This window comes from Sminthopsis crassicaudata, chromosome 4 (genome assembly GCF_048593235.1).
Source record: "Sminthopsis crassicaudata isolate SCR6 chromosome 4, ASM4859323v1, whole genome shotgun sequence".
Classification (NCBI taxonomy): Eukaryota; Metazoa; Chordata; class Mammalia; order Dasyuromorphia; family Dasyuridae; genus Sminthopsis; species Sminthopsis crassicaudata.
Genome location: NC_133620.1, coordinates 96,090,782 through 96,102,633, shown reverse-complemented (window position 1 = coordinate 96,102,633; position 11,852 = coordinate 96,090,782). Strand labels below are relative to the sequence as shown.

At 40.2% G+C, this 11,852-nt stretch overlaps 1 protein-coding gene across 1 annotated transcript in view; it reads left to right on the top strand.

The window, feature by feature from the left end:
• The first annotated feature begins 40 nt into the window (after nucleotides 1–40).
• The window catches only part of CACNA1S (calcium voltage-gated channel subunit alpha1 S), a 95,166-nt gene continuing 83,354 nt past the window's right edge, over nucleotides 41–11,852 (top strand). Inside the window, exons 1-2 of the mRNA XM_074308739.1 lie at nucleotides 41–1,260; nucleotides 6,726–6,831. Coding sequence (XP_074164840.1) covers nucleotides 1,109–1,260; nucleotides 6,726–6,831 — 258 coding nt within the window. The 5' untranslated portion in view covers nucleotides 41–1,108. The remainder of the gene's footprint in view (nucleotides 1,261–6,725; nucleotides 6,832–11,852) is intronic.

The window sequence follows — 11,852 nt, the reverse complement described above, 5'->3', positions numbered from 1 at the left end:
GCAGCTTGCCCCTCTCCAACTTATTGTCCCTTTTCTTCCAATTCCCCTCCTTCAATTCTTTCATCCCATTCCCTAAAGGGACTCCTGAGAAAGGTTTCATGATGTCTCCACTGGCATGATGTCCCGACACCAGTCTGGTGTAGGGAAGGTAATTGTCCAATCTTAAACTACTCCCATGGCAGGAAGAGAAGTCTGAGCTTAGGGGAAAATAGACTGGAAAGAAGGAAATTCTGTAACTAGAAATGAATTGGGCTTCAGGCCAGTCCCTCACCCTTGTTTGGGGAGTGGGGTGGGGAACTGAGTTAAGGCCTCCGTTTTAGGACAGATAGAGTGCTATAGTGCAAGAAGCATAGACTCCAGAGTGGGAGAGCCTAGGTTTGAACTCCATTCCTGCTTCCCTTACCCACCCCCAAGTCATTTCCCTGTGTGGCCCTACTTCTTCCTTAAAATGAAGAAGTGGGGCTCTAGGTCTAGCTAGAAATCTATGATTCTATTTAACTGACCAGTTAGGAACAATGATAATAGCTAGCATTTATTTAATGCTAATTAAAGTTCACATTTGTTATCTCATTTGGTCATCACAGATCCTGTGAAATAGGAACTGTTGTTATCTTTCCCATTTTAGTGATGAGGAAACTGAGATTCTGAAAACTTAAGTCATTTGTCCAAATTCATACTGTAATTAAATGACTGAGGTAGGATTTGAATTCAGGTTTTCCCGATTTCAAATCCAGAACTATTGATTACACTATCTCCCCAGGACAAGAAGCCCAACCAGGACATATTCTGAACCCATTTTACTATGTTTTCTGTCCTCCCTCTCCCAAGTACCCCAAAATATGGCTGGAATCGTGCTTGCTATCCCACGTCCAGGCTGGTGCATGGGTGAGGGAAGAGCGACAGCTGCCCCTTAGCCTCAGGCACTCAAGGACAGCCAAGCTGGGGCTAATTTTACACGCACGCCGCCCGCCCGCCCCCATCCCCACCCCCAGCCCATCTCCAGCAGCCACCAAGCCCAGGCTCGCCCAGTCCGGGGCAAGGGGCCCTCCGGGACAGGCGCAGGGGAGGAGGGGGCGGGCAGGGTCGGAGAGGCAACAGCGGGGAAAGCATGGAGCCCTCCTCGCCCCAGGACGAGAACCAGAAGAAGAAGCAACCCAAGAAGCCGCTTCCTGAGATCCTGCCCCGACCACCCCGGGCGCTGTTCTGTCTCACCCTCCAGAACCCCCTGAGGAAGGCCTGCATTAGCATTGTAGAATGGAAGTATCCTTTGAGATCCCACGTAGAAGGGGATGGGGATGGGATGAGGTGGCTGGGAGATCAAGAGATCCCGGCGGGATGGCTGGAGAGGTCAGGGGGCAGGAGGGGAGGTAGAGGAAAGAAGCTGGCAACATTCAACATTTCATGCCCCCGAACATCTGTTGATTTCATTAGTGTGGGCAGAGTGGTGGTGAAAGAGCAGACAGACCAAGTGAAATGGAATTGTGGGTGAGTGAAGTTGGATTTCAGGTCAGAGAACCCAGATTTAAACCCCCTCTCTGCTATGTGTGTGATTTAGTATAAGCCTCCAAGCTGCTGATAGGTGTTGGTCTAGGTGACCTTTCCATTCCCTTCCCACTTAACAATTCTTGAGATGCTGGGAATAAATGCTTGAAATCCCAGAGTATTAGGCTGATAAGGTTGGGTTAGGGGAGGGAGGAAATCAGATATTGAAATGGAGAGGGGGAAAGTGAAATCCTCCCCTAAAGAGCATCACCAACGTGGAAAAGAAGGCTAAGAACTGTTTCGGCTTTAGCCTAAACTGCCCCAAGGGTGACACTGGAAATGGCCTCCATCAGGCTTTGTTGTAGCTCCTGTCAGGAAGGAGGGAGGTCTCTGCCCTGGCTTAGAATTTCAGGGGGTACAGAAGGACTCTGAGAAAGGAGGGTGGAGTTAAAATGGTGGGTCTGGAGTATGAGAAAGATGGGGACTATATTGTCTGTACATTAATTCATATCCATATTCTTTCACATATATAACCGTCTCTCACCTCCTGCCAAATCTTAATCTAAATGTTCTGTTTCTATGACTGTGGCTCTTTCATTAATATGATAAGTCTAAAGAAATTAGGAAAAAATAGGATTTGGGGTGGGGAAGCCATAGTGTAAGGAGAAGAGAGCAGAAGAGGGGAACAAAGAACAGGGGAGCAGAGAATAAAGGGAATTGGACTCCGTCATACTTACAAAGATAATATATTGTCATTGAATGAAAATGTTCTCTCAGTCACTGACACTCCCCACTCCTCTCTTGCTTTACTACAGGGTGACAGGTTTAAGGGCCAGTGAGTAAGAATGATGTTTCATAAGTAGTCACTATTTTCTCCTATTGGAACCCTGTCCTATAAAAACAGTGAAGGGACAAAGGAAGAGTCAGGATATTTAGAATGAGGGATGTAGAGGAAAGCTGTCGCACAGGGTTCTAGGAAGGTGAGCACAGGGTATTCTGGGAAAGGAGAAGAAAAGGTTAAAGCAAGAGAAACAAACTATTTCAGGCAAAAGTTTGAGAGCTATTTGAAATAATTTGGGAAATGCATCGATCCTATTCCCCACAGCTGCTCTTGCCTATCCTAGATCACTCTCCCTTTCTATTTCTCTTCCCCATGTGCCAAAAGGTTTCTCTGCTCACCCACACCATCCCCTCTGTTTATTTCTTAATCCCCTTTATATTTCTATCCCAAATGTGCTCCTTATTTCCCAGTTGCTCATTTTCTTGTCTCCTCTCCTCTGCTTCCATGTCCTTCCCCACCCCATTCCATTCTCCAAAATCAACAAAATGAGGTTTTCTCAACCAAGTCCATCTTTGAAAACCCTAAGACTATCTACCTTCCATCTTCTACCCCCCAGAATTCAGCTTTGTCTCCTAGTTTAATGTTATAGGATAGAGTTCCAATAGAAGAGAACAGTAACTTATGAAGCATCATTCTTACTCGCTGGCCCTTAAAACTATCACCCAGTAGTAAAGCAGGAGAGGTTCAGGAATGGGGAGTGTCAGTCACTGAGAGAACATTTTCCTAATTTCATTCAACAACAATATATTGTCTTGGTCCAATTCCCTTTATTCTCTGCTCCCCTGTGCTTTGCCCCCCCCTCTATTCTGTCCTATTCTTTTTATACCATGCCCTCCCCCTCCAATCCTATTTTTTCCTAATTTCTATATTTCTTTAGGCTCAATCACACTTGAAGACTTATCTATCATGTTGTTGAAAGAGCCACAGTCATAGAAACAGACCATTTAGATTAAGATTTGGTGGTAAGTGAGAGAGGATTATGTGAGTGAAAGTATATGGATATGAATCGGCACAGAGACAATGGATCTTACATCCTGAAAACCTGGCTTCAAATCTCATGACTGACAATATCTGTGTGACAGTAAAAAGCAATTTAGCCTCTCAGCACCCCCAGGGCAACTCTTGATGCCGTCAATTCCAGATTAATTGCTGATTTGCATTAGTGGTGAGAGTGGAGATTCCACACTTGAAGTTCTCCATACTGATGAAATCCAGGTGTTCACCTCCCTTCTCCAATCCCCAAAGAGAGCTCTGCATTTCTTGTTTTTAAATAATAAATTTTAGTTGATATCTTGTGTTTTTTCATCACCAAAATTTCTCCAAGGATCCCTTTCCTCTCACTCCCAAAGCTACCTCCCCACTATGCATAAGGAGGAGGTATTCAAATGTATGCATGTAGGACTGTGTGTGCAAATGTGTACAATGACTTAACTAAGGAAATCTCCTTCAATCACTGGAAATGAGAATTCAGTCTTTTCTGAGAGCTGTACCACCAGTTCTTTTTTATATATGCTGCCATAATATATATACACTTCTATATATAGCCATATCACCAGCTCTCTTCTATATATACTGCCATAATATATTTATATGTACATATATGTACATATATATATATATACTTTTCTAGATGTACTGCTATAATACAATATCCAACATATCCAACCTAATCAGATTCCCAGAAATCCATGAATTTTTGGAGGAGAAAGAAAAAAGTAAAGAGAGAGAGAGAAAAAAAAAAAAAAACACAGATAGATGTATAATTCTTCAAGATATAGGATTCTTTGAGACTAAAGGTTTATAAGAGGGTCAAACTTTAAAACTACTTGATAATTACAAATCAGTTCTACATACAGTTGTGTTATTATATTGATGACTATTTAACAATCATTGTTTCTTCCAAAGATTACATCCATCCACACATCTGAGAACAAAGTTAAGTAGTCCATTAAAACAGGTGAACACCTCAACCATTCTGCATCCAATGTCCTCTACTGAGAGGAAGAAATTTCAATATGCACTTCTTGAGTACTTCCAAGGAATAAGTATCAGATGCTGGAAAGAAGGAGCAAAGTTACAGAGCTTAATAAGATGTAGAAACCATTCTGCATGATGAATAAAATATGTACTCATATAACTCCAATATTATTTCAATTAAACTTGGCAAATGTATTAAGTTCCTGCCATGGGTAAAGCACTGTGCTAGGAGATGCAAGGATAAGGACTGCATTGTAGTAGTACATGTGTGTGAGCTAAAAATTGGTGATATAAAAAAGTGAGAGGACAGCTAGTTGGTGCAGTGGATAGAGCCCTAGCCCTGAAGTCAGGAGGACCTGAGTTCAAATGTGGTCTCTGACACTTAACACTTCTGAGTGACCCTGGGCAAGTCACTGAACTCCAATTGCCTCAGCCAAAAAAAAAGTGAGGGTTTTTTTTTGGGGGGGGGGGAATTTCATATAATTATAAATTTCATTTATAAAATTTATAAATTATTCTTCCCATTTTACAAATATTGAAACTGATACTCAGATAATTTAAGAGACTTGCACCTGATCACATAGTTATTAACTACTAAAACCAATATTTAACCCCAAGCCTCCTATTAAGACTTATGAGAGTTGGCATTTGAGCTGGTCCTCGAAGGATGAAGAAACTTTGACGATCAGAGATAATCATAAAAATAATTATATTTATAGAAGTGTTTCAAGATTTACAAAGTGCTTTCCTCACAATACCCTATGAAGTAGGTAGTACAGATATGATTATGTCTTTTTACAGTCTCAGAAATTGAAGAGTCATCCAGATGGAATGAAGAAGACGAGTTCAAATCCTTCTTCAGACACATATGGTTTATGTGACTCTGGGCAAGCCACTTAACCTCTCTCAGCCTCAGTTTCTTCACCTGAAAAGTGAGGATAGTAATAGCACCTATGTCCCAGAGTTATTGCAAGGATTAAACAAAACAATGTGAATACAGTTTCTAAATCTTAAAGCTCCATAGAAATGTTTGCTATTATTATTACTCATGGTCAGCTTAGCTAGCATGAATCAAACCTACAGATTCAAATCTCCAACACCTGTATGAAAGTCCACTGCTCTTTCTATAATATCCACTGGTTCTCATAAGTGACATTGAAAGAATCATGGAACCCAAGGTCTACCATTTCTTATTTGAGTGAACTTAGGCAAGCCAAGCCAATAGGTTAACAGAGTTTAATCTCTCTGTACTTCATGTCCTCATCCATAAAATGTGCATGTTCAACTGGATAACTTCTACGGTCCCTTCCAGTACTAGATTTAGATTCTATGATGTCCCAGAAGAAAAGCTATAGAGGTAGGAAAGTACAGATCTAATCTGAATAATTTTTGTATGTTGAAAAATTTGGATAATTGTGTGTATGTGTTAAGTGAATTTCACTGAATAGTGAAGAATCTCATTTAATTGTAGCAACAACCTACAAGGTATACTTCCCCAAAAAACTTTTAGGAAGTCTGTAGGATCAAAACTATTTTCATAAAGATATTTAAATTTCTAATATAGTTAATATCAATAGATAAAACCTACATAAACTATGCTGCTTGGGGAGAGCCCTCAATAATTTTTAAAAGCATAAAAAGGTTCTGAGACAAAAAAGTTTTGAGCATCACTAGACTAGACTCTAGTCAAAGCAGCAAATCCCTGGCTACTGGCCACAATTTTGACCACAGTTCTCCTGAGTATGGCCTGATTCAGATTAAAATATAAGTGGGAAATATCTAACAAAATAAACAAATCTACAACAAAACATAAATAATGTTAATATGTGGTTTTCTGAGCCAATATGTGGCCTGCAGAGATCCCTAAGTGTGGTTTGGTTACCCCTATTTCTATTGAATTTACCATCATTGGATTAGAGTAGAAGGTACCCATAAAAAGTTAGGGCTATAAGAAACTTGAAAAATCTCAGATCACAGAGAGACTTAAAATTCTGTGATTAGAGAAGACTTTATTTTGTAGGCTTTTGGGGAGACATTGAAAGTTGTTTTATTTTAAAGGAATGAGATAGAGTTTTTTTTATGGAAGACAACCACAAAATTGAAATGCTAAAGTGTCATGGTTGGTATAGCATGAGTAATATTTCGAAATGTAAAGTAAGAAATTCACTTTTCCAAAGTTTGAGAATATCACAAAATAAAATATTGTGATATTCTCCTTGAACCCTTGTGAGTGAATCCTAATCCTCTTTCCTGGATATGACTCCCACAGAGGGATAAGGGCTATTTGCCTGGGATTCTGCTAGGATACAGAAAAAATTCTGCACAGTACTGGCTGTGTAGGAACACAGTTCTGGGTTATTTGTCAACCCTCTTCCTTCAAAAGGGGTCACCTGCCATCAAGGACTCTCCTTAACCCTGACTTCAGACCCTTTGAGACAATCATCTTACTCACTATCTTTGCCAACTGCGTGGCTCTGGCGGTGTACTTGCCCATGCCTGAGGATGACAACAATTCCCTCAACCTTGGTCTGGTAAGCAAGCCTTGACTACCCATTTCCACAGAATCATAGAACTTATGAGCTGAAAGGGACCTCCTAAAAAAATAGATATTTTAAAAGAATCCCTGCCATTGTATTTCCAATTAGTCATCCAGCCTCCAATTGAAGACCCCTACAAAAAAGAAACTCATTACCCTGCAGGACAGCCTCAATGATTAGATAATTTCTCCTGATATTAAGCTTAATTTGTTTCTTTCCAACTTCCTCCTGGAGTCAGGAACTCTCATCTTCCTAAATTCAAATCTGGCCTCAGACACTTATTTACTCAGGCAAGTCATTGTCCCCTGCTTGCCTCAGTTTCTTCATCTGTAAAATGAGCTACAGAAGGAAATGGGAAACCACCTCAGTATCTTGGCCAAGAAAATCTCAAATGGGGGCATGAAGAATCAGACAAGACTGAACAATTTCTTCCCATTACTTCTAGCACTGTCCCCTAACAGAATAAAACTTACCTTTTTGCCACCTGATAGCCTTTCAAGAGCTCCAATATTCTTCTCTTCAGTATCTACATCCCTAGTTTTTTCAACTCCTCCTCCACCCTTGGTTTAATCACCAGTTTGTTTATATCCTTCCCAAATTGTGAACCCCACAACTGAGCAAGGTTGAGGAGGGAAAGGAAGATTGCAAGGAGCAACAGGGATGATCTTTTAATTGCTGCCAGCGATGCCTCTTCTTGGGCTGCCTAAGTTCTTCTGGGATTTTGGGGGAGTCCTACTAGGCTACTGACTCATCCTGAATTTGCATTCCACCCCATTTCTTTGGATTGTAGCCAACTTTGTTTTCCACCTGGCTCTGGGCAACCACTTGGGCTCTAGGGTACTAATGAAGTAGGTCAGTCTCCATTGATTTCTGGGGAGATAAAAAGTGAGATTCCACCTGGGTGATCTCTAAGGTCCCTTCCAGCTCTAACTTCTGTGACACTGAGTCTTAAGCCACTTAATAGGTTTATAAGATGAAGGATTGCAATCTTCCCTGAATATAATCCTAGGAGAAATATAGTGCTATTGGCTGTCTATGGAAGACTATAGATGTTACCTCAGAGGAGGGGACAAATTTGAAAGTTTAGTACCTTCTGCCTCAAAGTATTCCTCCTGGTAGACCACAAAGGTTACCTGTAAATCAGACTATGAGGGGCAGAAAATCTAAGACATTGAGAGGCAGAGAAAGAGAGTGGTAGACTAAGCTTTGAAATCAGGAAGACTTACATTCATATTCTATTGTTGATACTTTCTACTGTAACTATAAGATACTTCATTTAGTGCCTCAGTTTGCTAATCTGTAAAATGAGGGAAATGATATTTATGGAAATCACTTTACAGAGTTCAAATTAGGTTATGTTGGTAAAGACTCTTGCATTTCAAATTTAATAACACTGAATGGAGGGGAGCAAACTCTGCTTTCCCAGCAGGAAAAGGAGTGGCTTGGACTCTCACAGATTTCTGAGATTTTGATTTTTTGCTAATTTCTCCGGCCAAGGAAACATCCAATGGGTTTAGGTGGGGATCAGGATTTGGAGGGCTTTCCCAGCCCTATCTCAAACCTGTGGGATATTTCCTTAGCCAAAAAAAATTAGTAAAAACTTAAAATCTCAAATGTCTGTGACAGTCCAGTGTGATGCTATATAAAAGTTATTTATTATTCTTTTTATCATGAGTTCATCAGATTGGGGACATTATAGGACTAAAGAATGTCCTAAATTTCTTATCTCCCTATCCCCCAAGATATAAATCTATCTACTTCTATTGCCTTATGTAAAGAAAGGATGACCTGCTTACCCTGGAGAAAGGATTCTCTAAGCCGTTGGGCATGTACTGAGACCTAAATAAATACATTTTAATCTCTAGAGTTCTTTTATATTAGGTGTTCATAGATTTCTGTCTTGGTTTGGTGGGAAGCTGGAATTTTACATGTACTTTTGCTTCAGACAAAGGCTTTCTACTATGTAGGATAGAGAGCAGAAGGTGCAAGAAAAAGTTTTTAGGAGTTATGAAATGGGGGTAGTTTATACAAATAGCAGAACCAGAAATGGGGCTCTACTTCTGGTACTCATTTGGAGTAAAGGATGGTATGGTTTCTCCTTAAGGAGTCCTCTTGCAGTCCACCATCCTGTGCCAATTCAAGAGTAGAAAATGAGGAGGGAGGTTCTGGGAAAAAAGAAAGGAGTGAGTGGAAAGGTAGTAGAAGCCCATCCCCTATGGTGTCATAACAATGCCCCCACAATACTCCACTTGCTGTTTTCTGCTGATGCTCTCCCTGCACTTTTCTTTCTGTCTCCCCTCATCATTTTTTGTCCTAGGTAAAAAAAATGCAAAGTTGCTTCTATGAAAATAACTAGTTTTAAAGTTTGCAAAGCAGATATTATATCATTCCCATTTTTCAGAGATGGAAATAGTCTCCAAGAAGTTAATTAAATGACTTTCCCACAGTCACATAGTTAGGAATTTTATATGTGGGTCTCAAATCTAAGTCTTTTGCCTCTGCATTCTTTGGAGCAGCTGAGTGGTGCAGTGGACAGAGTGCTAGGTCTGAAGACTCACCTTCCTGAGTTCAAATCCAGCCTCAAATACTTACTACCTGTGTGATCTTGGGCAAGTCACTTCACTCTATTTGCCTCAGTTTCCTCATCTGCAAAATGAGCTAGAGAAGAAAATGGCAAACCAGTCCACTATCTTTGCCGAGAAAACCCCAAATGGGTTGGGAAGAGTCAGGTAAGACTAAAAAATGAATAACAAAGAATAGCTTTATTCTGGACAATGTCAGATAGGGGTGTGAAAAATTGTGCCCATATTAAAAATTGCCTATAGAAAACCCAGATTTTTTTAAATTTAAGATTAATCCCAACCACAACTATTTATGTAACTAATGGCATAGATTCTCTAAGTTTGCACAAATTATTTTATCTTTTGAAAAAAATTCATAAATTTCTTTTGTGTTTTTACCACTGTTATTTCCATCACTGTTATCTCAGTCATCCAGCACTGAATCTGCCCTTAGAACAAAGAAATAGTGATTGATTTTGACAGCATATTCATTGTTCTGTCTGGAATTAATCTTAGGGATGAAGAGGAGAGGGGCTTCCCACATGTAATTCTTTGGCTTTTGCCCCTACATTATGTATTTCTAGCCAAATCAGATTATACATGAATTCAGAGCAGCAATATTCCAGTAAAAGAAAGTGGTAGGGAAATAACAAGGAAGCGGGTTAATTATTCAGCACTATTGGCACCCACTCCCACTGACTGTCACCTCTCTCCCCCATTTGTGCAAGTCAGCTCTCTGCTAACCTCTCTGTTTCCCCAACACAGCAGGAGAGAACTATGTCTGTCCTCCCCCAGCAGGGAGTTAGTTTAGCAGCATCTGCAGCTTTGAGGAAGGCTGTTTCTTTGTCATAACAATGAAAACTAAGGAGAGCTGGATTTTTCTTAGGAATCAGGTCTCCCCTGTCTCTTCCCGGCAGCGCCTAAACCTCTCCAATCCTGTATTTCCTCACCCTCTTGAGAATCGCATTGTCTTTTTAATATTATGAATATTAAAAGCAAGCCTGCTCTGCCGGAGTGTGTGCTGGGTAATGTCATCATCCAACTCTCCATCTATCTCCCCACGCTCCTGAGAATACCATTCTCTCTTTAAGACTATGAGTATTAGAAGCAAGCCTATCCCAGCAGAATGTGTACTGGGAAAAACATCACCATTCTGTAAAGCGCGAAAGTCCGCTTTAGGGAGGAATAGTCCCAAGAGAACATGGTCAGCAAGAAGACATCACCCTATTTTTATAAAAGCAATATTGTCAGACAAAGAGTTCTGGGCTACAATCTGAAGGGGGAACCATATATGTGTGTGTGTGTGTGTGTGTGTGTGTGTGTGTGTGTGTGTGTGTGTGTGTGTGTGTAAGACAGCTGGCAGACAGCAGCTGGAAAACATTCTAAGGACTGACAGATTAACTAAGGGGCCTCTGAGAAAAAGTGTGAAGGATCAGGTATTATTGAGCCTGAGGAAGAAAAGGCTGAAGCTTGAGTTAATAATAGACCACTATGCTGCAAAGGGTTGTTTTATAAAGGAGCGCAGATCTTTATTTTCTATCTCTGAGAAGTGCAAACCAAGAAGAAATGGGTTTAACTTTATTTTTTATTTAATATTTAATATTTTAATTTTTTCCAGTTATGTGTAAAACAATTTTTTAAATATTTGTTTGTAAAACTTTGAGTTCCAGATTCTCCCCCTTCCCTCCCACCCCTTATTAAAAAGGCTCTTGAAGTTATGCAAAGCATTTCCATAAAAGTCATCTTGTGAAAGAAAACATAAATCACCCTCTTCCCCTCAAAAAAATGGATTTAACTTTATAGAGAGAAAGTGGAGTTAAGCACTTAGCTCTCCAGTAACTGTTTTGAATATGGATGAGAATTATCTGATGAAAGTTGGAAAATCTCCTTTTCTAGTTATTTTTTCCCTAATAAAGGAGATTCCCTACTGTTTGAGGAAAGATTAGTAACAGGCCCAAAAGACCCTGGGAAAAATTCCTAAGGAAATCCTGGATTTTGTTACTACTGCTCTTTGACAATTTTTGACCAGGAAGGATGGCTAATGACTGAGGGAGGAAGAAGAAAGTGTCATTGAGAGATGGTGGGTGTGATTATATAGATATATAATCTTGAAAGACAGCATGTAATATATTAAATTGCTTGCTATCTCAAGTAGGGAGGAGGGAAGGGAGTGAGGGAAAAAAATTTGGAGCTTAAAATTTTACAAAGATTAATGTTGAAAACCATCTTCACATGTAATTGGGAAAAAATAAAGTATTATTATATAGTGGAAGGAAGGAAGGAAGGAAGGAAGGAAGGAAGGAAGGAAGGAAGGAAGGAAGGAAGGAAGGAAGGAAGAAGGAAGGAAGGAAGGAAGGAAGGAAGGAAGGAAGGAAGGAAGGAAGGAAGGAAGGAAGGAAGGAAGGAAGGAAGGAAGGAAGGAAGGAAGGAAGGAAGGAAGGAAGGAAGGAAGGA